At 54.6% G+C, this 25,696-nt stretch overlaps 1 protein-coding gene across 1 annotated transcript in view; it reads left to right on the top strand.

Annotated features, from left to right (window-relative positions):
- C10H6orf132 (chromosome 10 C6orf132 homolog) overlaps positions 1-22,693 on the top strand; it is a 34,102-nt gene extending 11,409 nt beyond the window's left edge. The window contains exons 3-6 of the mRNA XM_057554734.1: positions 12,629-12,704; positions 14,795-16,062; positions 16,222-18,161; positions 18,774-22,693. Coding sequence (XP_057410717.1) covers positions 12,629-12,704; positions 14,795-16,062; positions 16,222-18,161; positions 18,774-18,891 — 3,402 coding nt within the window. The 3' untranslated portion in view covers positions 18,892-22,693. The remainder of the gene's footprint in view (positions 1-12,628; positions 12,705-14,794; positions 16,063-16,221; positions 18,162-18,773) is intronic.
- Positions 22,694-25,696: the final 3,003 nt, after the last annotated feature.

Genomic DNA, 25,696 nt, shown 5'->3' with positions numbered 1-25,696 from the left:
CCAGCAAGTAAAGGGTTAATGCGGCACAGCTGAGTTTGTTCTGATGGGCCGGCATCCTGTATCCCTGCTCCCACCCACCCACCCACCCACCCACTTTGGGCCCCTTCAGTAATCAGCGCAGGTCCCTGCCTTTCTGCTCTCTTCCTTTCTGGCTTGGGTCCTCTGGTTTGGATCTGGTCTGGGCCAAGCAGAGCATGACTGCGGGGGCTGCACACGGTTAGGGACTGCTGGCTGGTACTGGCTTGGGAGCAGTCCTTACGGGCAAGCCTCAGACCCAGTCCCAGGAGATGGGGCTTCTCGCCACCAAACTCACGGCCCCTCACTGGTGAGGGCGAGGGAATGAACGCACTGTGAACCAACAACTTAAAGGGGCCTCGTCGGGTCCACACCAGCCTCACTTTACATTGGCAGGAACTGAACCCAGAAAGGGAAGGTCATTCCATGCCGTTGGTGCCGGCTGGGTGGCTTGTGTGGTCCTAGCCAGTGGCAGGGCCGTGAGATCGTGGCTAACACGTGGGGGGCACTTCCTGTGTGTCAGGCACCATCCCAAGTGCCTCGCATGTGTTAACAGAGTCATTGGAGCCACCCTCTTGGGAAGATGCTGCTGTGAATCCCCATTTTACAGGTAGAGAAACTGAAGCACAGGACGGGGCAGTAACTTGCTTAAGGACAGGCAGCTCATAAGTGGCAGAGCTGGGATTTGTAGCCAGGCTCCAGGGTCCGAGTTCTATTCAGGCTGTCCTATCTTCCCCTCCACCCACGGCCTAGAAGCTTTTTTTCTTCCCTCCCAGCACCAGCCCGCAGCACCGCCTGCATCTCCCGTGTCTGCCTCTCTGAACCCCTGCCTGGCAGCCAGGGCTTTCTGGGCACCAGGGCTTTTGCCTCTGTAGGTTCATAGACCCCTTTGAGAGCATGATGAGGCTATGAGGCACGTACACGTAATTTTGCTTACAATTCCAGCAGAGGGATCTCAGGCCCCTGGAAGCCCACCTATGATGCACCTTAAGATTAGGAACCCTGGGCATAGTGGCCCGTATCCCGGGGACATGTTTTACTCCTGATTCAGGTCGTAAGATACAAAGCAGCCCCAATATCCTTCATCACCGGCTCCTGGGTTGAGGGGAGTCGGACTCCTCTCCCTTAGGCTCTGGGCTGGGTCCTTTGCTTTCTTCTAGCTGGGGCAGGAGGCCGGGAGAATGAGAGGCAGGAGGACAGAACTGTGGGTTCACACACAGACACACGTGCGCACACCCTGACCCCCAGCCCCACCGAGTTGGGGCAGGGGTGGGGAGCTGGGTTGAGGCCAAGCCCTGCCTGACACTGTCCTAACCAGCTGGGTACCTTGCCCCTCCCTCTCCTCCCTTCCCACACTCAGGGGGCACCTCCCAGGCCAGGCCATGCTGGGGCAGGCGAGGCTCAAGGCGGCGATGCCGTGACAGGCCCATGCTCTTCCTTGAGCGCCGTCCGGGCCAGGCCGTCTTCTGGGAACACTGTCGCTGTCAGTACCTCTCAGGAGCCCGCAGAGGGACTGGTACGAGAGGGGAGGGCAAGATGAGGCAGAGAAGGGCCACAGCAGGTGCTTCTGGCCCCTTCCTGGAGCTTCCTTGGTCTGTTTGAGGTGAAAGTGCAGAGAACGAAGAAATACTTTTGCAGGCAGCCAGCAGCCAAAGGCCAATTATGAAAAGGACCTTGGGATCCCTCAGTGACTGGGATGGGATCTGGATTGATCCTCAGGTAACTGGCACCAGTGCCTGCTCTGCCACTGGGCTGCAGGGTGGCTGAGGGCCAGGCCCTTCCTCTCCCAGGGCCTCTGGCTCCTCACCCACCAGCGCGGGTTATACTGGATGGTCCACTAGGGTCTCCTCAGCTGTGACTTTCTGTGTTAAAATAACTTGCTAATGGAGGGGCAGGAGGTGGGGTCAGCCCCTTGGAGCCCCCCAGAGACTCCAGGCCCTCTGAAAAGGACGTGCTTCAGTCACCAGGGCCACCCCACTTCCTGCTCTGCAAGCTCCGAGGAACTGGATTAGAATCGCAAACTTCAGAGCTGGGGTAGGGGCGGACCTTGGTGCTCATCAGGATGAGAAAACTGAGGCCCAGGGAGGGGACGGTCCTGCCCAGGCCACACAGCTCAATGGAGGTGGAGACAGGACCCAAGCCCAGGTCTCCTTCTCTCGATCCAGTCCTGTCTACACCACGTGGGCCTGGGCTGAGTCGGGGAAGGCTCCTTTCTCCCCACTTCCTTCTACCTCCAAGGGGAAGCTTGGCCCGGAGCTCAAGCCAGAGCCTGTCCCTAGCTTTTGAGAGCTGAGCTGGTGGAACAACTGGTGGAGGAAAGGTCGTACTTTTCTCTGGGGCCGCCTCTTGCCCTACCCTACTCTGAACCCAGCCATCTCCAGGGCGATGCATATGAGGAATTAAAAATTAAATGCCAAAGTGGCGAATATGGGGAAACTGGCTGGACAGGTCCCCTGGGCTGCCCCAGGCAGTGAGAGCTCCCTGGGTCACCCCACCCTCTGAGTCAGGCAGGCCTGGCGGTGCCTGGGGAGGTGTCAGCCTGGGTTCCGGGCAGGAAGCCTGACTGTTCTGGACCCTGCCCTCTGTGAAACGCAAAGACGCAGCCCGAGTCAGCCGGATTTCTCCTTCCCACTTTTCCACTCCATCCCCCGCCGTGGGAGCTCATCTCTGAACTCAAGGCCCAGGCTCCCTTTGGGGTTGGGGTTTGAGCTCCTTAGGGTGAGCTGGGAAGGGCAGTCCTTATTGGCTTTCGAGTGATTCACGTGGCTGACGTTAGCTGGGAGGGCTGTCAGGTGGGAGAAGCTCCATGCGTTCCTGGGGGGTGGGTGTCAGAAGCTTGCAGCCAGTGTACGGATGGAGCACCCTCTCCCCACCGTAGCCACCCCCGCCTCTGCCCACCTGGCTCCTCCTCCATGGTGGCGGTCTCAGCCTGAACCTCCAAAGCTCCACCCACACCCTTATCCTTATCCACACATGGCCACCCCTTGGGCTCAGGGATGTGCACCCCCAGCTTGGGCTGCCCTCAGAAGGACTGACTGGCAAAGAAGCTCTAGAAATGGGCTCAGGGCCATTTAAATGGGGGATTCTAGGGACCTTGGTGCCTGGAGCAGGGTCAAGAACGGGGTGTTGTGGGCTCTTAGGGCATGTCCCTTTCTTTGATCCCATGGACTCCTTGCCCTAAAGGGAACCAGAGCAGGGCCCTCTGTAGCTCAGAGTCCAGGGCAGGACCCTGATACGAGGGTCTAAGAGCAATTCTGGGATGGCAGGCTGGTCCAGAGGAAGACGGCCTTGTTGGTGGAATTCTCTGTTCCCCAGGAAGGGGGTGTGAGCTGTGGCAGAGGGTGGAGGGCAGGGCGGGGAAGTAATGGGGCTCTTTTTTTTAATGCTCACCGGTTCCCAGCTTCAGAGAAGCTGCTGTGTGGGGAACACACCCCGCACCCTCACGCTGCCCCGCAAAGCCAGGAAACAACTAACTGGCTGGGCTTCACCCAGCTGGGGACGTTGGGTGCCTGGAGGGGTTTCCTGTAGCTCTCACTCTGGGGGCCTGTCTCCCTGCTCCCCAGCCTACAGCAGTGTCCCCAGCCGTGCCTGGCTCTGACTCTGACTCAGAGTCATCTCCCTCACCCCCTGCAGCTCCACACCTCACCCTGAGGTGCCCCAGCAAGGCTACTGGAGGAATCTGATGAGGAAGTTTGCATTCCACAATGTGTCACTAAGGCACTGAGCTGGCCTGTGTCCAAGGTCAACCGTGTGTGACCCATTGGCCAAGCCCCTGGTGACCCACCCTTGGGGGTTGCCTGGGTTCTAAGGAATCCCAGGCATGAGGATGTGTATGTCCCAGGCCAAGGGAGGCCAAGGGGGCAGGGCTGGTCCCATCGGTGGGGTAAGGCTGTCCCCTGAGCCCTTGGTGGTGCAGCAGGGGGCTAGCAATGGGCTCTGACGCCCTGTAACATTAAAGGGGAGACAACCTCATCCTGCATAGTGAATGCTTTCCTCCCTTCCTCCTTCCTTCTTTCCTTCCTCCTTCTCTTCAACTCTGAAATGTCTGTGGTTGAAAGGGCAGTAGGAGATTCCCGGCTACCTGACCCTGACTACGGGGAAGCACCCATGTATCTCTTCAGGTCCAGCCGGGCAGACACATCCCGGGAGCTGTGCCCGGGCAGAGTGTCCATGGACTCAGGCCACTGCTCACCTACTGAGCCTTGTTAGGACCTGAGGGCCAGGAGCCCGGGGAAATGCCCTTCCTTGAGTGCTTCTCTGCAGGATCTCTTTAGGTGTGGGGTGTCACAACAAACCTAAGGGAGGTGGGATCAACCCCATCTTACAGATGAGAAAACTGAGCCTCAAAAGGCGAGAGAGGGGCACACTTCCTGACCACTGACCTTGTGTCCGATTCTGTCTTTGAGATGATGGAGTTGAATTAAGATTGCCAATCTGGGGACTTCCCTGGCTGTCCAGTGGTTAAGACTCTACATTTCCAGTGCAGGGGGCACAGGTTTGATCCCCTGTGTGGGAACTAAGATCCCACATGACGCGCGGTGTGGTCAAAAAAAAAAAAAAAATTGCCAATCTGGTCTGCCTGCCTATAAAATCCATGCTCTTTCTTCTTGATTACAAGAATTTAAAAAAACCCCAAAACTATGTACTGTGTGCTTTTTTAAATTATGAAGGAAACAGAAGTTCATTGTGAAGAACTGAAAATAGAGACAAGTATAAAGAAGAAAATATATCTAAATATTCTTGGAATGGCACTTCCGCCCCCAGCCTCCCTGCCAGCTAATCATTGCTGGGTGACTTTTCAATATACGAGGCTGTGATGGATTTTAAAGGGCTGCTTGACTGAGCTGGGGAGCTGGCTTGCATCCCTCTGTGAGGTGGGTGAGGTGACCAGTGATCTTAGCTTCTGGGTGTTGTCCGGGTATGGGGACGCAGAAGGCCTGAGGCCCAGTTCCATGGGGAATGCCCCATCTGGCAGGACCAGGGCTGGACTCTACCCCAGGCATTGAGCAAGGGCTGCTCTGTGGCAGCAGTGCCGGGAGTGGCCGTGGCCGTGGTCGGCTGCCTGTGGCTGAGGAAGGAGGCTCCAGTGGGCTGGCCCAGCAGAGGTGCTTAGATGCTCATTTGCATGTTCTCTGTCATTTCCATTGCCCACAGGTTGGCGCAACCCTCTCGATGTGGGGCTGCCATCGTCCAAGGACCACACACTTCTCTCTCCTGAGTATACTTGAGGCGCATGCCAACCCCTGCAGACAGCACCCTGGGGAGGGGGTGAAAATCTGTGATTTTCCCAGGGCAAGCTCGCTGAGTGTGGGGCAGCCCCCAGCTGACTGTGACAGTCACAGGCCCACGTCTGAGGCCACCAGTGACCTCAGGCCCAGCCCTGCACACTTGGCCTCACCCTGTGGCTCCTGGAAAAGCAGCTTCACAAACTCCTCCCTCCCCCTCTCCTCCTCCTCTACCCCCTCTTGCCCCTGTCCCCCGGAGAACTCTCTGGAGACAACGATGGAGGTCTGTCATGGAGGGGTAGCCCCGAGTGTCTAGGCTGCCGCCCACATGGCATAGGTGAGCCGAGCACAGACGGGACACCTTATGGGCCTGGGCTCATGGAACACCTTGCTTGAGGTGATCCTTAAAGAGCATTCACAGAAGAGGGAGGGAGGCCCTTTGTTCTGGGGCTGGGGGTTGGGGGGCTGGCACCGGAACACAGGTTTTACACCTCTCTGTCCTGTGTTCTTTCTACCTCTCATTCACTCTTCTAGGAATTTTTTCACTCATCGAACACTCATTGAATTGCCCCATGTGTGCCAGGCTTGTATAAAGGATCAGCCGTCCCCCTACCCACAGGTAGGCTGGGCTGGGGCAGCAGAGACCACAGTCACCTGCAATGGCCTCAATTTGTACTGGAGGAAGAGTGTGAAGACGAATACTGTAGTGGCAAAGAGGTCAGGCCCCGAGGTTCCAATATCAGCCCTGCTGCTTACTAGCCGTGTGCCCTCGGGCAGTGTACTTAGCATCTCGGTGCCTCAGTTTCATCTTCTATAAATAAAAACAATAACCTGCCTCTTAGGGTTACTATGAGGATTAACTAGGCTGCTACGTGTGAAGTACTCAGAACAGTGCCTAGCACATAGTAGGCACCTAATAAATGTCAGCTGTAGTAATAATGCACACAGAGTAAGGAACACACTAGGAAGAGAAATTAACTTGGGCTGAGGTTGCCAAGGAGGGCTTCATGGAGGAGGAGCATTTAATCTGGGGTTTAAAGGATAACCAGGAGTTTGCTGGATGGAAAGGGGCATCCGAGGCAGAATAAGAGCAAAAGCTAAAATAGATAACTAATAAGGACCTACTGTATAGCACAGGGAACTCTTCTCAATACTCTGTAATGACCTATATGGGAAAAGAATTTTAAAAAGAGTGGATATATGTATATGTATAACTGATTCACTTTGCTGTTCAGCAAAAACTAACACAACATTTTAAATCAACTATACTCCAATTAAAAAAAAAAAAAAAAAAGAGCAAAAGCAAGGCTGGGGAGGCCTGAGAGGATGTGGGAATGAATCCCAAGCAGCTGCAGTGGTTCTCCATGGGTGGAAGAGGGGGGCATAGCCAAATCATCTAGGGGCTTTTTCTTTTTTTTTTTTGGCCGCACCGTGTGGCATGTGGGATCTTAGTTCCCTGACCAGGGATCGAACCCACACCCCCTGGGAGTGGTCTTTCTGCCATACTGAAGAACCCTGCTGCAAGGAGCCCATTTGCTCATGAGTGAGTCAAGTCTCCAGGGACACTGGTGGGAAACAGACAAGAACCACTAGCTGGAGCCCAGAGTTTGTGGAGTGGGTGGGAGAAGGTGGCAGGAGCTGCAGACAGGACAGCTTATGAAAGGTCTTGAACGCCATGTAAAGGTGTTTGAATTTCATCCTCTGGACCAATGGAAGGATTCTGAGCAGGGAAGGGACCTACTCTGAGATGCATTTTAGAAAGAACATCCTGGCATCAGGTTTGAAGAATCAGGGGTGAGGCAGAGGCCAGGGCAGTAGTCTGTCTGTCTGTTTGTCTGTCTAGGTAAGAGACAGTGAGGACTGAAATAGGGCAGAGCTTGCGGGGTGGCAGGAAGGGAGGGACTCAGGAAGTGCCTGGAAGAGCCTGGTGAAAAGCTAGGGGTGCTGGTGATGATCAGATGCCTGGAAAAACAGTGATATCTAACTTGGGCAAGTCACGTAACCTCTGTGCGCCTCGGTTTTCTCATCTGTAAAGTGGAGGTAGCAGTAACACCTATCTCATCTCACGTTGTGAAAAGTAAATGAGTTAAGAGATGGAAAACACAGAAAGAGCGCAGGGTACCGAGTAAGTGCTAAGTAAGTAGCAGCTGTTATTATTGTTGTTAAGGTTGGGAGTACTGGGGATGAGAGAAAGAGGTGATGTGAGGTGCTGTCTGTCCAGTGGACGGACAAACTCTAAGTCTCCCTCAACACCTTCTCTTTTGATGTCCTTGTCTTTTGTTTGCTATGCTTTGTTTAACTCTTTAAATTGTAAGATACACGTAACATAAAATTTACCATTTTAACCATTTTAAAATGGACCATTCAGGGGCATTCAGTAACTTATTTTCTTTGAACTTTATTTATTTATTTTTTATACAGCAGGTTCCTTTTTTTCTTTTTGGATTTTATTTATTTATTTTTTATACAGCAGGGTTTTTAAACATTTTTAATTTATTTTTTGTACAGCAGGTTCTTATTACTTATCTATTTTATACATATTAGTGTATATATGTCAATCCCAATCTCCCAGTTCATCCCACCACCCCCTCCCCCGCTACTTTCCCTCCTTGGTGTCCATACTTTTGAGTAACTTTTTTCTTTTTTCTTTTATTTATTTATTTTTGTCTGCATTGGGCCTTCGTTGCTGCACACAGGCTTTCTCTAGTTGCGGTGAGCGGGGGCTACTCTTTGTTGCGGCGCGCGGGCTTCTCATTGCGGTGGCTTCTCTTGTCGCCGAGCACGGGCTCTAGGTGCGCAGGCTTCACTAGTTGTAGCACGTGGGCTAAGTAGTTGTGGCGCACGGGCTTAGTTGCTCCGCAGCATGTGGGATCTTCCCAGACCAGGGCTCGAACCCGTGTCCCCTGTGTTGGCAGGCGGATTCTTAACCAGTGCACCAGCAGGGAAACCCAACTTTTTCTTTTTAACCAATCCTAACGTGCAGAGAAGTTGCAGGAATAGTACAAAGAACTCCGTAGACCCTCCACCCCCATTCACCGCATTTTGCCCCCATTTGCTTTATTTGCTCTCTCCCTCTCTTGATATTTATACATTGTTTCCTCCTGAATCATTAAAGAGTAAGTTGAGACACCCGGTCCCCTTACTCCTGAATACTTACGTATTCACAACATTGTAAATCAACTATACTCCACTAAAAACAAAAACAAAACAAAAGCTTACATATTACGTGTGCATTACGTAAGAACAGAGATGTTCTCTGCACAATTAGCAAATCCAGGAATTTAATATTGGTACGATACTGTTATCTGATACACCTTTTATATTCAGTCATCGCCAGTTGTCCACTAAGGTCCTTTGTGGCACAGCCTTACTCCATCCCAGGATCACACAGTGCATTTAGATGTCACCTCCAGGCCCTCTTCTTAAGGAGGCTTTACGTTAGTTCTCTGAGGCTAAGGGAGACAGGTGAGGGAGTTCAGCTCCCGTGGAGATGGATGCCATTCACACTGAACTCTGTCACTCGATGCCAGCTGCCTGGGTCCCTGTGGTGAGTGAGCGGAGGGGTGTGCCTTCCGGGTCTGTTTTCCTAGGACTAGCATTAAAATGAGTTTGTATTTGCCTTCCCCGAATCCACACCAGTGGAAGGGACAGCTAGGTGAACCACCAGAGGCCAGGCGGGCGTGTGGGGAAGGAGCAGGGCCAGCTGGGGCTTGGGGATGCGGGGCTGTGTTCAGTTCAGTGCAGGGGGCTCCCGAAGGGGTGAGGCTGGGCTTTGGGACCTGGCCCAAGGGTGGTAGGGAGTGGAATGCCACAGCACCTCAAACACTGCGGCAAGGTTATAGGTGTGTCCTGGGACGCCCATGTATGTGTGTGTCAGGGGGGTGGGATGGGGGACCTAAAAAGCCTGAGCTGCTGTTCCAAGGCCACTCAGGAGACGGATTTCCATCCTGTGGTCTTTTGGGGTCTAATGCGTTTTCAGAGCTGAGATCAAAGGTGGGGTGGACAGTGTTACCTCCAGCCCATAAAGTTCGTCCGTCTTCCTCGTCCACATGTAATTATAGTTAAGCAGTCAGGGTGACCCAGAAGGTGCTTCTAGGATTCCAGGCAACTTTGATTGTTCACAATGTTTTCACCTTTGTGGGGGAGAAGATTTAGAAGACATACTCCTTCAACGAGCACTGGTTTCCTGGGTTTCCTGTTATCTCATTTGGTCCTCATAATGGCCCTGCAAGGCAGGAAATATCTCCATTTTGTACGTGAAGAAAATGGGTCTCAGTGATTTGTAGAAAGGGTAAGTCGGGAGGCCTAGGTGTGCACCCTGGCTCTGTTGAGGGATTTGAGATAACATAGCGCTGGCACACAGCTGGTGCATAGATGATAGATTAACATCATCGTCGCTATGGCTCATCCAAGGTCACACCACTGGCAAGGAACAAGGTCACACCTCATCCAAGGTCACACCACACCACCACACGTGTGCACTGGCAAAATCCAGAGCACGAATGGCATCCAAAGACTTTTGATGATAAGTCCCCAGGTCTTTCTACTTTCCAACTACATGCAAAAGAGTAATTGAGGGATCTCAACCCTGGCTTTTAAAGGCCTGGCCTACATCTCATCAAAATCAGAGTATACATACTTGATGGGGGTTATTAGACAATCAGTCGTGTGTGTGTGTGTGTGTGTGTGTGTGTGTGTGTGTGCTGCATCTCAGAATGCAGGATCACTGGGTTTGACAGATGTTAAGAACAGGTGTGTGGCCGTGTGAATCAAATAGAGGCAGAAAAAAAGAGTAGATGATGGAACAAGGCCATTCCAGCTTCAGAATTCTTTTTACTTATTTATTTATTTATGGCTGCATTGAGTCTTTGTTGCTGCTCACGGGCTTTCTCTAGTTGCGGTGAGCGGGGGCTACTCTTCGTTGCCATGTGCGGGCTTCTCATTGCAGTGGCTTCTCTTGTTTTGGAGCACGGGCTCTAGGTGCTTGGGCTTCAGTAGTTATGGTGTGTGGGCTCAGTAGTTGTGGCCTGTGGGCTCTAGAGCTCAGGCTCAGTAGTTGTGGCGCACGGGCTTAGTTGCTCTGCGGCATGTGGGATCTTCCCGGACCAGGGCTCGAACCTATGTCCCCTGCATTGGCAGGCAGATTCTTAACCACTGCGACACCAGGGAAGTCCCCAGAATTCTTTAAGAACAAGAAGATGGGTTGTTTGTTGCCCTCAAATGGCCAGAGAGTAATTCTGAGATTGCCCTTGGTAACCCAGGGTCTTGTGGATATTTCTGAAACATCTACCTTGAATCCCCCTTCTTATACATTAAACCATTAAGTCTAGAGAGTTGGCACCATCAGCCCATCAGCGAGTAACAACTTGGCTTACTATGTGTCCCGCTTTGGGGGATTCGTGTAAAACATGTCCCTGGGCTCCAAGGAGCAACCACATCTTATTGGAGGAACTGGGGGAATATCTAGAGAGCAAACAGAAGTCCTCCTTATGGGGCTTGGCTGTGGGTTGCTCTGAACAGGGTAGATCAGTGTGGGCTGGTGCAGACAAGGGATGGCTCCTTAGGAATAACAACAAGAACTAACATTTATTGGGCTTTCACTACATGCCAGGAGCTAAGTGCTTTTTGTGTATTGCATCACTTAATCCTCACAGCTTCCCTAGAATAGGTAAATTCTATTTTCATCACAGTTTCATAGTCAGGGAAACTGAGAGCTTACGTCACTGGCACAGTCAATACAGCTAGTAGGTGGCAGAGCCGGAATTCAAATCCAGGCAGTCTGGCTCCAGAGCTTCCCCTTCCCTGCTACCCTCTTTCTAGAGGGGCTCAGTGAATCCTTGCAGGATGAGAGACTTTAGAGAAGCAAAATACCCAGGGGTGGGAGCTCCACAGACCTGTGTTTGACAGCACTGGTCATGTGACTATAGACAACTTACCAAACATTTCTGAGCCTCCGCGGTCTCTGACAAATGGGGATAGCTTCTTCACAGAGTGGTGTGATGGCGATCATATGTTTAGAGCACAGAGCAATGGGTGGTATTGTTAGAAATGGAGGGTGGGAAGAGGAGCACAGCCTGACCAACACCCAGCGTCAAGGATGAACGTGAACCAGATGTGTGGGTTGGAAGGATCCTGGAGAGGGAGTTGGTCCAGCTAGAATGCAGGATGGCTGTAACAGGTGAGTGGAAATAAACATTGGCTGGGAAGGATGAGGCCAGGGTGTTGAGGACCTTGAAAGTGACCATAAAATGCTCCACAGCTCCTCCAAAGGACAGGTGTGTGGACGTTGTTGACATATGGAAATGTGTGTTTGGGGAAAAAAAAAAGAATGTAAAACAGTATGTACATACCGACAGCTGTGTAAACGCATTATGGTCTGCCCAGGTGAGAGATCAGAAGGGCATCTGCAGTGCTGTCGATACTCCAGTTCACCACTTTTTACTTAGGTACTTTTCTGTAAATACCTAATGAAAACTAAGAGTGAACAGGAGGCCAGGCTGAGGGGTTTGGCTTTTTAGCTTGTGGCCATCCCTGGGGAGTCACGCAGAATTTTTTTGTTTGTTCTGTTCTAACTGAGATACAATTTATATACAGTTGATTCTCATTATTTGCGGATTCTGTATCTGCAAATTCGCCTACTTGCTAAAATTTATTTGTAACCCCCCCAAATCAGTACTCAAGATGCTTTGGACCTACGCAGAGTAGTGAAAAATTTGAGTCACCTGATGCACATGGGCCCTGCTGAGGTCGAACAAGACACTTTGCTTTCTTGTTTCAGCCCTCATGCTGTAAATAAGCATCCTTTTCTATTTAGTGCCATGTTTTTTCATATTTCTTTGCTTTTTGTTGGTGATTTTGCTATTTAAAACGGTCCCCAAACATAGGGCTGATGTGCCGTCTGACATCCCTACATGCAAGGAGGCTAGGTGAGGTACCTTACAGAGAAAATACATGCGTTAGGTAAGCTCCGAAGGTGTGAGTTATGGTGCTGTTGGCCATGAGTTCAGTGTCAGTGAGTCAACGATAGATATTAAATAAGGTCTCTTTAAACAGAAACACGCATAAAACAAAGTTATGTATTGATCAGCTGATGTAAGTGCCTTGACCAAGGTTTACAGGAACCTAACCCTGTATTTCCCTCGGGCATTTTGATCCAGTTTTTGCTAATTGAGTGTTCGCAGCAACTTTACAGACCCTAACTACCGCGAATAACAAGACTCGACTATATCATAAAATTCACCCTTTTAAATGAGCCCTTTTATATTTTACTATCCTCACAAGGTTGTGCAACCATCACTGTGGATTTTCCAGCAATAAAATGGCCACGGAGCAGCGATTTAAGAACCATCTGTCTTTCCCTGTCCCCTAACTGTTCTGCTCTCTTTCAGGATGCCCAGGAGAACCATGGACTGGCTGTGCCCACCCCCTCTGTCCCAGACAGCTTTGCAGACAAACAAATGACAGGTAAGAGGACCCTAGGCTTGGGGCTTGTCCATCTTTTTTTTTTTTCCTCCTTAAGCCCAAGCATCTGGTCCCCCCTCCCCAGCTGGTGAGAAAGCTGGAGTCCCCAGGCCTCTTGGCTGCTGGCTGTTGTGGGTGGGAGATGAGGAGAGCCACGGTCAGCTAAGGCCCAGTGGGGGAAGGATGGTGAGGGCCGAGGCCAGAGCAGGAACAAGTTCAGCGTGAGTGGTAGAGAGAACCCTGGAGTCAGGCCGACCTGGCTTCGAGTCCCAGCTCCCCTGCATACTAGCTTTGCTCCCTGGGGCAAATCACTTAACCCCTTGCACCTCCGTATCTTCCAAGGAGCCACGGGCAAGACAATTCCAGTTCTGGAAGAGTAAACTAAGTACTGGATGGGACGCAAGTCACTTCTTGTCATACCCTGCTCAAAACCCGCCAGTGACTTCCCTTGTCACCCAGTGGAAGGGTCCTTGCCAGGACCGCCAGAATCTGGCCCTACCTGGCCTCATCTCCTGCTGGCTTTCCCGTCTCTCGCTGCTCCGCCATCCCGGTCTCCTTGCTGCTCCTTCAATATCCAGGCACATTTCCACCCTCAGGTCTTTGCACTGCAGTTCCCACTGCCCTGACTGCTCTTTCCCTGCACGTGTGCACAGCTCTCGCCTCCATCTTTCCCTCTTTGCTCCAGTGTCACCTTCTCAGCCAGGTCTTCCCTGACCACCCTATTCACATTGCACCCCTACCGCCCCTCCTGGGTTTCCCCCATATTACTCATCACCTAATGTGGTAGTAATTTACTAATATATTATGTTTATTGCCTGTCTCATTGTCCCATTAAAACACAAGCTCCACGAGAGCCAGTATTTTGACTACTTCTTGGTTTGTCTTTTACTGCTGTGTCCCAGCTCCTAACACTTGGGTGCTCAATGGGTGTTGGTTTTCCTCCTCCCCACTCTCGGTCTGGCGTTTGTTTTGAAGTCAGACAGCTGGGAGGAGCCCTTCAGAGCTGCCCATTCCCAGGTTTGTTTCTCTCTGTGCTAGAAATTGACAGGAGGAGAGGTGAAGGACAGGTTCCCCTCAGAGAGAAGTAATCAGGGCATCCTGGTGGCCTGCAGACAATAGGGAGGGGGCAGGGACTGGGGCCAAGAAGGGAGGGATGTGAGCCGCTGAGGCCAGGGAGGCTCAGCATCCCTCTGGCGCCTCGGTCGTCCAGGTCACCTCGTTTCCACAGACCCCCATCCATCCTGCAGTCCAGAATCTGTTCCAGAAGTTCTCTATGAGGTGGAAAGCTGGGTTCTTGGTAGATTCAGGATCTGTAGAAAGCAAGAGTTGCTCATGCAAATTTCTCCCTCCCAAACTTTCACCCAGACTTCCTTACTGAGGTCTCCAGGCCCCTGCCCCCATCCATGACTTCCTATCTCTGCCACCTTCCCTGTCTGTCTTACGCTGAATGAAAAGGTAAGCACAGGTGGTAGTGGTCAAAGTGATTACCGTTTGTTAAGCACCTACTATGGGCCTAGCGCCTGATAAGCTCTTGCCATGCATTTACATGAATTCTCTTGCTTAATCCTCACAACAGCTTTATGAGGTAAGTGCTGACATCGTTCCCATTTTTCAGATGATGAAACTGAGGCTCAGCAAGGTTAATGAATGTGTCTCAAGTTACACATTTAGTAAGTGGAAGAGCCGGGATTTGAACCCTGGCCTTTCTGGCTTTGTACCAGCCAAGGCACCTGTAAGAAACACTTGGTGCACTTGAAGGGCCTAACCGAAGAGAGTTTAGTAAAGGGATTATATACAGGACTGTGAGCGGGGCAGAGATGGGTGAGCCTCAGGAGCCTATGGAGAAGATTTAGCACAGGCTCCAGAGGCTGTGCCAGGGACAGGCAGGGGCCCCTCCCTAGAAAGAAGAGGGTCACTCCCAGGAGAGCTCAGGAGACCCGAGACATGGCTGCTCCTCACGCGGTGTTCAAAAGGAAAGGCACGAAACCGGCCAGCTACTCTCTCAGGAGCCCACCCCGCCCTGCCCTGGGCACTCAGAGATGGGCAAGCCCGGCTGCCTTCTCGCCCTCATCTCTGCCTCTCCCTCCTTCCAGGCACCAGCAAGCTCATCAACGGCAACCTCCGATTATACAGCTCTGTGGGGGACCTAAGGCCCAGGCACTATGGCCAGGACTTGCTCATCCCCCCGCCACCCCCGGGCCCAGCCCCGGCACCACCCTCAGACACTCCGCAGCCTCAGGAGGAGCCCTCACCACCACCTCCACCTTCCACAGCTCCCCCGCCTCCCCCGCTGCTGCTGCTGGAACCCCCGTCCCCGCCCAGCGTGGCCCCACCTCTGCCCCCAGTAATGGGGGCCCTATCCGCCGCACCCCCCCTTCCCTCCCCATCCACACCCACCCCTCCGGACTTCATTCCCCCTGCCCCACCCCCACCCCTTTTGCCAGCCCCGGCTCCCCCAGCTCCAGTGTCTCCTCATACACCGGGGACTCACCCCTTCCCCGCTGCGGGTGTCACCAAGTGGAAATCAGAGGTAGCGCTGAGTGACGGGCAGCCAGAGGCCCCCAGAGGCAGCCCCCCCAGGAGCCCTGCTGAGCCCAAGGGGAGCCTCCTGGGACCAGAGATCCACCTCACCTTCCCCAGCTCGCTCAAGGTGCCTCCCCCAACCCCAGTCAGGAGTTCATCCATCTCCAGTCAGGAAGCACAAGGGGCTCTTCCTGAGGAAGGAAAGGCCACCAAGAAGGCCCCCAGTCGACTCCCACTGCCTCCCAGCTTCCACATCCGCCCCGCGTCCCAGGTCTACCCCGACAGGGCCACTGAGCCAGACCATCCCGAGGAGCCCAGGGCTACGGCACCAGCCAGTCCGAGGCCGAGCCAGTCCCAGGCCTGGACAAGTGAACAAGCCGAGACTCCACCTCCAGCCCCTCCCCTGCCCCCTCCTCCACCCCCACTCCCTCCCCCAGCACCCCCCCTGCCCCCAGCTGCCCCTCCTTTGCCATCTGCTGAGAAGGCAGCCCCTCCACCGGCTGGGGTTATGAAAAGACCCAAGTCCAGCTCTCCTGCTCCCAAACCCAAACTAGACCCCCCCAGCCCGGAGGACACAGCCTCTTCAGAGTCCGTGGACTGGCGGGATCCCAGCCAGATGGCAAAGCTGCGGAACGAGCTGTCAGCCTATCTCTGCGGCTCCAGGAGAGAGGACCGGTTTGCCAGTCATAGACCAGGCCCAACTGCAGCCTCTCAGGGAAAGGAGAGCCAGAAGGGCCCCAGCCTGCCAGAGAAGGAGGCGCCCCCAAGCCTGCCAGAGAAGGAGGCGCCCCCAAGCCTGCCAGAGAAGGAGGCGCCCCCAAGCCTGCCAGAGAAGGAGGCGCCCCCAAGCCTGCCAGAGAAGGAGGCGCCCCCAAGCCTGCCAGAGAAGGAGGCGCCCCCAAGCCTGCCAGAGAAGGAGGCGCCCCCAAGCCTGCCAGAGAAGGAGGCGCCCCCAAGTGTTCCTGAGGAGAGTCCTTGCAGCCAGCCAGAGAGGAAGGCTGCCACCAGCCTGACCCTCCCGCCTGTGGACTACATCCCCCAAGACTCGCCAACTCCTAGCATCTGGCAGATCCGGAATAAGTTGGAGGCCCAGCTTTCCTCATCAGCAGAGAAGGAAGCCAAGCCCAGCAGAGGGTCTCTGCCTCCCAAACCTCAGCTAGAAGGGGGAAGAATCTTTGAAAACAGGGCTGATAACGGCAAATTCTCCAAGCCCATGGCCAAGAATCTGCCACCTCTATCCGCCACCCCTCTGCCAACCACACCACTCCAGTCCAAGGCCACGCCTGGACCAGCCACACCCAGACAAGCCACACCACCCAAGGCCACACCTGAGCCAGCCACACCTGGACCAGCCACACCACCCAAGGCCACACCTGGACCAGCCACACCACCCAAGGCCACACCTAAGCCAGCCACACCTGGATCAGCCATACCACCCAAGGCCACACCTGAGCCAGCCACACCTGGATCAGCCATACCACCCAAGGCCACACCTGGACCAGCCACACCACCCAAGGCCACACCTGGACCAGCCACACCACCCAAGGCCACACCTCTGCCCACCACATCATCCCAACTGATAGCAGAGAAGAACCTAGTCCCAGCTGGGCAGTGGGAGAAGCCAGAACATCAAGAACTTGCAGTGCCCTCCAAGTCAGAGGCAGAAGGGCGCTCCTCAGAGACCAGTAAGCCTACACAGGGAGCCCTCTCATCTCCAGCCCTCCCCCCAAAGATATCCCCTGGCCGAGAAGAGGTGCCATTTCTCTATAAGCCCCATCGCAGCCAGAACAGCCCCAGCAGAGATGTGGCCGTGGTGATGCCCACCCTGTCCAGAGGAGAGGCTGTAGGGTCAGGGGAGCCTGTGGAGGTGAAGGAGCCCCAGGGGCTGCCAGCCAAGCCCCCTGCCTCAGCCCCGCCCGCTGAGGAACTCCTCAGGCATCCAGTGACAGGGGAGGTGGTGGAGCAGGGCTCCGCGATGGCTCTGCTCCTTGCAGCCAGGCAGAGGGCACAGAAGGGGAGGTCCAGAGGGGCTGCCCTGGGCCAGTCCTCCCTGCCAGGGAGTCTCCGTGGCCACAGACAGCCCAGGGCAGGCTCTGACAGCATCTTCTACAACGACGGCCAGCCCAACTCCTTCACAGTGGTCCCCAAGGTACCCAAGGAGACTGAGAAGGACCCCCAGCTAACCTCGCCAGGACAGCCCAAGGTAACCAGTCAGTGGAAGCCCCAGCCCCGCAGAGACCCAGAGGGCATGGAGCCCAGCCGCGGGTACAGCTGGACAAAGACGGAGCCGCAGGCCCCTGTGGCCTGGGAAAGACCAGCGCCCTCCAGCCTCCCCCAGGGCCGCCTGCTGCCCAAGTCCTCCTCTTCCCCTCCTCCTTCCCACAAGAGGGAGGAGGTGGAGTTCAACTTTGAGGTCATCCCACCGCCGCCAGAATTCAGCAATGACCCCGCGCCCCCGCCCCGCGCCCTGCAGTATCTGGGGCTCCGGGGCTCCCCTCCCCGGAACAACTTCTCAGACTTGGGGCAGCTCGCGGACGCGGGCCCCCCTTGCGGCTTCTCGCTCTTTTCCGCCAGTGCGGGCCCCTCCGGGGCCGCCAGGGGCCTGGACCATTTCTCGGGCGGGGGCCGTTCGCTTATCAAGAAGCGCCTGTACGTCGTCGGGGAGACCCACCGCAGCCCCAGGCTGCCCCGGGGCGGCACTGGCCGCAGCCCGACCTCCCCCAACTGCTTCGGGCCGCAGCCCAGAGGGCCCTTCGCAGCGCCCGGACGCCCGGAGATGCGGCGCGTCAACTCGACGGGTCGCGCGCCCCCCGCCGGCCTGCACGTGCGGAAGATGTCCCTGGAGGGCGCCCCCCGCGGAGAGGCCAAGTACAAAGCGCCCTGCGGTGGCGGCGGCGGCAACTGCGGCGACTGCGGCTGCGCCCCGGCTACCCGCAGGTGAGTTGCGGGCCAGGGTGATGGCGGGAGCCTGGGCTGGGAAGCCAGGGGAGAGGGAGGCTCTCCCCTGGACCACGGGGGAGCTGGCCAGGCCACGGCCATCAGTCTGGGACATTTGGTTTTCTCCCCTCTGGCTCTCAGGGCAGAGAGAAGGAGGAGGGAGGCACACTTCACCTGGAGAGGGCGCCTTTGGCGCTTCCTTTATCTGCTTCCTTATTTCCCGTTACCTCCTTTGTTTTCTCTTTCCCCCTCCTCCTGCTTTCCCCACCAGCTCCCTCTTCTCTCTCCTCTCTCCCACTCCCTGGAGTCCCAGTATGGGGTGGGGGGAGACCTGAGTGGTCCTTGGGTGCTGGGATTTCCCGTCACAGAGATGCGTCCAGAGCCAGGCTAGGAGGGAAGGGTTCTGAGCAGAAGGGTATGAGGCATGTACTCTGGCATCAGGGCCTAGACAGGAGGGAAGCCCTGTGTCTGGTGAGTCAATACTGGGGTCCCACTCTGGGGGTGGTAAGCCCTGAGCTTGTGGGGCAGCTCCATTGCGCTGAGCCCTGGGGGAGATGGAAGCGGTGTTGGTTAACCAGATATTAACCTCATCTCTCTCCTGCTCCCCACCAGGTCTCCCCACAGCAACCCCCACTATGGAAGCTCCATCAACACATTCACCGTGAGGCCCGGGACCCGGCATCCCATCTCCTATGCCTACTCAGGGGCCCATAGGAAGGCCCCATCCTGAGCCCAGGGTTTTCTCAGTTCCTCTCCAAGGGGTCGGATCCAGGCACTTGTTTTTGTGGGGGGTGGGAGGGACGCAGCAGGTGTTAAGTAGCCTCACTCAGACACAGAGAAGTCTGTTTCCCAAAGACAGACAGGGGGACAACAAGTGAAGCAGTGGCCCCAGGAAGAGTAAGATTGAACTTCTGTTTCCCAAAGCACTGGTGTGGCTGTGGACTGTCTGCAGATGGGGGTGGGAGGGGGAAGGAGGGAGGAGAGGAGGGACCTTTAAGGAGCTGGAGCCTGAGTTTTCACTGTCTGGTACTATTTGCTTTAGCAAGGCTTATTGAAAGCAGTTTTCCAAGCAGGCCTACTGAGCAGGTTCTAAAAGCAAGGGCTGGAGCGCTCACTTAGAATGGGAACCCATCGGGATGGCTGTGATTGCTGGTCAGGCCCTCATGAGGGGCTGAGGCCCAGCCCTGTCTGGGTTGGGGGTGCAGGGTGCTACAGGTTGACCTCCTCAGCCTCCACCAGTCCTCCAGTTGCCACTCCCAGAGGCGACACCTGGGGTTCCTAGCATAGAAGCCACATTGAGGTGTGAGCAGGAATATGCATGCACAACATGTAGAGAAGGTACTGGAACAAAGTGCTTTGCATTGACCAAGGGTGGGGATAGGGGTACTGGTGGTTCATTTCTCCCCAGCCCTGAGCTACAGGAAGGCCTAGAGAGAGAAGACGTGGCAGGTTTGGGATGGAAGACAGAGGATTAAAGCTTGCTTTTCTATTCAGACCCAGGCAGCCATGATTTGGGGGATGGGGCCCAAGGAGCCAGAAAGCCTGGGGCTTGACACCAAAGGCCTTACATGGCCAGGTCCTATATGGGATTTGGAGGGGCATCATTCCCAACCACCCCTCCCAACCCCAATACTACAGGTCTCCAATATTACTGAGGCCTTAGAATGTGTAACCAAGATGCCAGAAGGCCTTGTAGAGTAGAAGGTGACAGAGATGGGAATAGAGGTCTGAGAGGAGTTTGCTGCAAGTATGCAACGTGTTTTGGAAAGTCACGAGTGGCAGGACTGGGCCAGTTCAGAGCAGGGGAGTCCTATCAGTAGGGTGACCATTTGTACTTTGCTGGGAAGTCTGGGTTTATGCCTGTTTTCCAGTGAGTGAGAACCCCTTCCACTTTCAAAAAAGTCCTGGTTTAGATAATATATGGTCACCAAACATATCAGGAAACAATATTCTTTGGTCAATCTTCTGTCTTCAGGTCTTGGTGGGCTGAATTCCTGGGGCCAGGCCAAGGAAGGCTACCTGGGTAAGGAGGAAGGGCAGGGGGTGCCCACCTCAGAGGAGCAGGCTGGTAGGGGCAGCCAGGAAGCAGTTCCCTTTGGGGGCACGATGATGGACCTGTATGATTTGTGCTAACCAGCCAAGGTAACAGGGTGTGGGGATAGCAGATGACCACTTCAGGGAAAGAGAGTGCAGGGGTGGGTGGGCGCCCTGATGGGGCAGGATCTGGTTACCTGTGTCTAAGAAACGAACCCCACCCCAGTGCCAGCACTGGCTCTATATATATATATGTATTTTCCCTGTAGAATGTTTTATAAAAGAGTTCACTAATTTATCTGCTGTGTTAAGGCTTGAGGGGTGGGGTGTGGATTCCCAACTGTATCTTGCTCTGGGGTGGGCAGGGAAGGACTGATTCTCACTTGGCTTGGGAAATAAACAGGCCAGTTTGGATGGCCTCCAGCTCTGTGGCTGTGGATTGATGACTGGGAGCTACTGGGGTATGATCAGAGGTTGGGGGAGCGCAGCTGGGGAAGGCTGAGCGCAGGGTGGTGGCCGAACTGGAGACATTATGCTGGACCAAACTCTCTCTCTGACCCTTAGGTTTCCTCATTCTCCAAGTCCTTCAAGGGGAAGGAGCAGAGCTGAAGTCTGGTGATAACAAACTGTGCCCTTCAGCAAGTCTCTGACTCTCTGAACCTCAGTTTCTTCTTCTGTACAGTGAGCGTGATAACCTACCTCATAAGGCTGTTGTGAAGACTAGGGACAGTCATGCGTTCATTTAACAAGGATTTGAGTGACTACTAGATGGCAGGCACTGTGCTTAGCACAGATATACAGCCATCAATACACTGACACGCCTCCTGCCCATGGCAAGACTGTAGTCTCGTGGAGGAGAGAGGATGGAAGGAACGCACAGAAACAGCCTCTATTATAAGTGGTAGGAAGGGAAGGAACAGGACTATGAGAATAACTGGAGGGTGGGAGAGAGAAGTGGATTTACTTTGGCTGGTCAGGGGAGGCCTCTTGAAGGGGTGACGTTTATGCCGATTTAGGCCAAGCATCCAGCACGTGTCTGGTACTCAGGAGCCGCTCAGGAAACTGCATCTTTGGGTCATGACTACCTTAACGTTTGCATGTGGCCCTTCATGGTTTTCCGTAAAGCTTTGACATGGCATCTTTAAATTTCCCAGAAGAGGAAACTGAGAACCAGAGGTCATCTCAAGACAGTGTGAGGGAGAGAGTGTGTTTCTTGTGTTTCCTGTGTCTGAGCCTTTTGTGGGGGGTTGTTGGGAAAGGGAGGCTAGGAGGACGACTCACTTATTCAGCAACTTGTGCTTCCAGGAAGGGCCTCCCTCTCGCATCCTGGGGCTCCCTTGTTCTGTCTCTCACCGTCCCCTGCCCTGTACCGCGAGGCCCTCATCTGGTAACAGAGTGAGGACAGGGGCCCTGCCTCTGGCTGCTCCTCCGCCCCCAGCCCCACCCCTGCTCCCTCCTAACTCTTCTTTCCCCTCCCCTGACAAGGAAGGGGCAGCGGGAGCAGAGGGTTGGGGCATCAGGGTCCCACATCTGGCCTTGCCTCTGACAAGCTGTGTGACCTTGGGTCTCGGCTAACTCATCTCAAAAGTGATGGGGATGGGCTCGTGCTGTGTCTGGGCCTTAAGCTTTGTTGGCCCAGACGTCTTCAAAAAGCTGATGAGAGCTATGGATCCTCACCCCAGAAAGATACCCCACATGCATTTTTACACATTATTTCAGGCACTCCACAGACACCCCCCACCCCCTCAAACTGGGCTCCGTGGACTTCACGCTGAGCACTCCTGATGCAATGATGGTCATGGTAACCACCAACGCTTAATTTTGACAGTTTGGAAAGTTCATTCCTTCCCTCATTTACTCACCACAGTCCTCTGAAATGTGTTGGCCTCGTAATACTCTTAATTCCATGTTGCTGATGAGAAAATTAAGGGTCCAAGAAGAAAGGTGAATTGCTCAGAATAGCCCACCTGACTCCAAACTCTGTCTGCTTCCTCACAGCCGCCTTCCTTCTAGCTGTATCCATTCCCACCCATTCATCCCTCTCCCAATCACACCTTCCCCGAACTTTATACCTTTCTATCAGAGCAGGGATGCAGGAGGGCCTGAGGAGGGAAAAGCTAATACAAAAAGTTAATGGGTGTAGGTGGCACAGGTGTTCCTGGATCGAGTTGGTTGCACCTTGGTTTCTGGAGCCTCCTCACTGCTCCCTGGACGTGGCCCAAGCCCCAGGGGCTAGAACCCCTCTCTGAGGCCCAGCCCAAAGCAGCAGCGGGGGCAGGTCCTGGGGCCTGCAGTCAGCAATACTTGAAGGGTCCTCTTCTCCCAAAGGGAGCACAGCTTTCTCCAGGGCTGGGCTTCATTGAAACAGAGAGGCTTCCTCCCACTCCTGCAGGAAGCTGCAGGGGAGAGGTGCCTCCCACCTGGGAGGCATAAGGGAGGAGCTTCCTAAGTGCTCAGATGTCAGGCGGGCCTGCCCCTGCCTGCTCACCCACCACCTGCCTACCCTCAGTGGCCTGTGGCCGCTTTCATCTCTGCAGCTCGAAGGCGATGCTGGCTTCCCACCATGAGTCGGCTGCCCAGGATGGGCGGCCACTGATTCCAGGCAGAGGAGCTGGGCTTCTTCCCTCTGACGGCACAGGGATGGCCGGCTGCTGCAGACCCGCTGTTGGGGCCTCGGGATGTTTTTGGCCAGGAAGGTGAGAAAAGGTGAGCTTCTGGGAGAGGGGCGGTGACCAAGGCAACGCATTGCGAATGCTCCCTCTTTACCTGGATGATCCTGTGCTCCCTGCCCAATGCTCAGAGCTCTAGAAGCTTCGTTAACACTTGGCACAGAAGAGCCACTCCTCCCTCCCCTCCTTGAGAACCATTCTCTGAGCTTCTACAGAACGTGCTCTGCTGTCTCCTGTCCTCCAGCCCGGCTCCCTTCCTCCGCCCAGGTGTCCCAGCACCTCTCCTCCTCCCAGTCTTCCATCTCCATAGTTTCCTTTTCAGGAGACTGAGTTTCACCCCCGTCTCACCTGCACCTGAGCTCCCCATTTCTAACTTGAAAGTGCCCTCCCGGCCATTTCCATGTGGATCCCTGCCAGCCACTCAGATTCAGCCTCGCCTCTCCCCTTACTTCCCTCTCACAGGATCCTGAGGCCAGAGCAGCCAGACTGATGGCCTCACTACTCTGCCCCTTCTGCTTCCTCAAGGCTGACTCGCTCTTCAAGCCCAGCACAAATCAGCTCCTGCGGGAAGCCCGCCCCAGCCCTGCGCTGCTTGGAGACCCCTCCCTCCTCCACACCGCTGCAGCCATTTACCTTGGCTGGCTCTTCCTCATCCTTCAGGCCCAGCCGGACATCCCTCACCCCCTCTGCCACATCAGCTCCTGTTAAAGGCCCCCAGTCCCCCTCGCATGGTGTTACTTGCTCCCCATCTCCCTTCCCCAGCAGCTTGTATGCTCCACAACTCATGGGCTGCCTGTCTTATTCATCCCAGTATCCCCAGCATCTAGTGCTGCTCCTGGCACCAGCAGGTACTAATATGTGTCTGCTGAATGACCACCTGTTAGTATTTAATCAAATGCTGTCACGCACTATTTAAGTTCCTTGAGGGCAAAGGCCATGTCTCCCTTGGATGCGTGACCACATAACCCTCTTGTTTCTAGATGTGTGTGACCTGACCTAACGCTGAGGTTCCTGTGTGACACAGAGTTATGGTATTAGGGATGGGCCTCTTGCATTTCATCATAAAGGCGTCAAGATGCCTTGAAGAGGCTCCTGCCTGATGGGCTGAGACTCGATGCCCTCTAAGGGGAGACACGAGGGACTTCCCTGGCGGTCCAGTGGTTTGGACTCGGTGCTATCACTGGCATAGATCCGGGTTCAATCCCTGGTCGGGGAACTAAGATCCCGCAAGCCATTCGGTGTGGCCAAAAAAAGATAATAAGGGGAGACACAAAGAGCTGGGCAGTGATGGTACCAGGTGCGGCCCATCTGGTCCTTATAGGATGAGGCCTGGGGGCCTCGGGCAGCCCTCGTATCATCAGGTCAGGTCCACTGCCCCCTGTGCCACCTGGAGCTTCCAGTGCCGGGCAGCCCAGCGACCTGCACTCCACATTTGCTCCTCTTCTGATCTCCTTCCATCCTCAGCACCCTGCTTGGGCTCTCCAGCCTGTTCCTGTGCTACTGGGGCCACTGGAAATGTTTCTGCCAAACGTGGATCACACAACGAGAAGGAACAGCACCGCTGGGGGCCAGGGTGGCAGAAGCCAGTCAGGACCAACTTGTTCACTGTCCCGCCCACCTGGAGAGCCCTCCCTCAGGAGAAAGCCTTATGGTTCTAGGGGTTTTAAAAATTTATTTTTTTTTTGGCTGCATTGGGTCTTTGTTGCTGCCCACGGGCTTTCTCTAGTTTTGGAGAGCGGGGGCTACTCTTCGTTGCGGTGTGCTGGCTTCTCATTGCGGTGGCTTCTCTTGTTGCGGAGCACAGGCTCTAGGCGCGCAGGCTTCAGTAGTAGTGGCACACGGGCTCAGTAGTTGTGGCTCATGGGCTCTACAGCACAGGCTCAGGCTCCGTAGTTGTGGTGCACGGGCTTAGTTGCTCCGCGGCATGTGGGATCTTCCTGGACCAGGGCTCGAACCCATGTCCCCTGCATTGGCAGGTGGATTCTTAACCACTGCGCCACCAGGGAAGTCCCTAGTTTTTTTGTTGTTGTTGTTAAACAGCGAGCTCCCTGCACAGGGTTCTCAGGGCCTAGGAGGGATCTATGCACAGAGTGGGGACCCAGCAGATGTTTTCCATTTCTCCCACTTTAGTGTGGGATCACGTGTCCAGTGCTGCTCTCAGGGGTGGGATGCCACAGGCACCCCCAACTGCGGGATGCTCCCTTCTCATTCCTGAAAACTGTATTTCTTCAATCTTGTCTTCTACAGACTGAGCCTCCGGTCTCCTTTAAGATTTCCTCACAGCAGCGGTCTATCTCCTGCCACTTCTTGTCACTGTCATTTGTTTTCTGAGCCACTCAAAGAGGGTTTGGTAGTCTCCTGCTTCCTCTCTCTCTGTCTCTCTCTTTCCTACCCTAGCTGTGATCTTCCTGCCCTTTGGCTCAAAACTTTCCAGCATTTGTTCCAAATACCTGAGGTAGCACAAACCTCTATCAATTCAATCCCACAGTTCGGTGAGGTGGGGGGCACCCAGTACAAGGCCAGGAGGCAGGCAAGAGGCTCACAGTCAAGTGCAGGAGACACACACACGTAACTGGAATATAAAGCAGGAGAATTCAAAGTTCTCCCACCCAGGGGAGCCAGGTGGCCAAACAGAGCAGGTGACCACATGGGACACACCGTTTGTTGGCTCAGCACTGTGGTTGGCCCTCCTTGCTGGCCTGTGACCAGGTCATCAAGGCTGCCCTCAGCCCTGTGACCCCGGAGGGAGTGCATGCACAAGCGTGCAGAGGAAGGAGGGCTGCTGTCTGTTTGCCTGTTTCTCCTACAGTCTCTGACACTCAAACCCTTGGG

The sequence above is a fragment of the Balaenoptera acutorostrata genome, chromosome 10 (assembly GCF_949987535.1).
Source record: "Balaenoptera acutorostrata chromosome 10, mBalAcu1.1, whole genome shotgun sequence".
In the NCBI taxonomy this organism is placed as follows: Eukaryota; Metazoa; Chordata; class Mammalia; order Artiodactyla; family Balaenopteridae; genus Balaenoptera; species Balaenoptera acutorostrata.
Note: the sequence above shows the minus strand (reverse complement) of the source record. Positions and strands in the feature narration are given on the sequence as shown.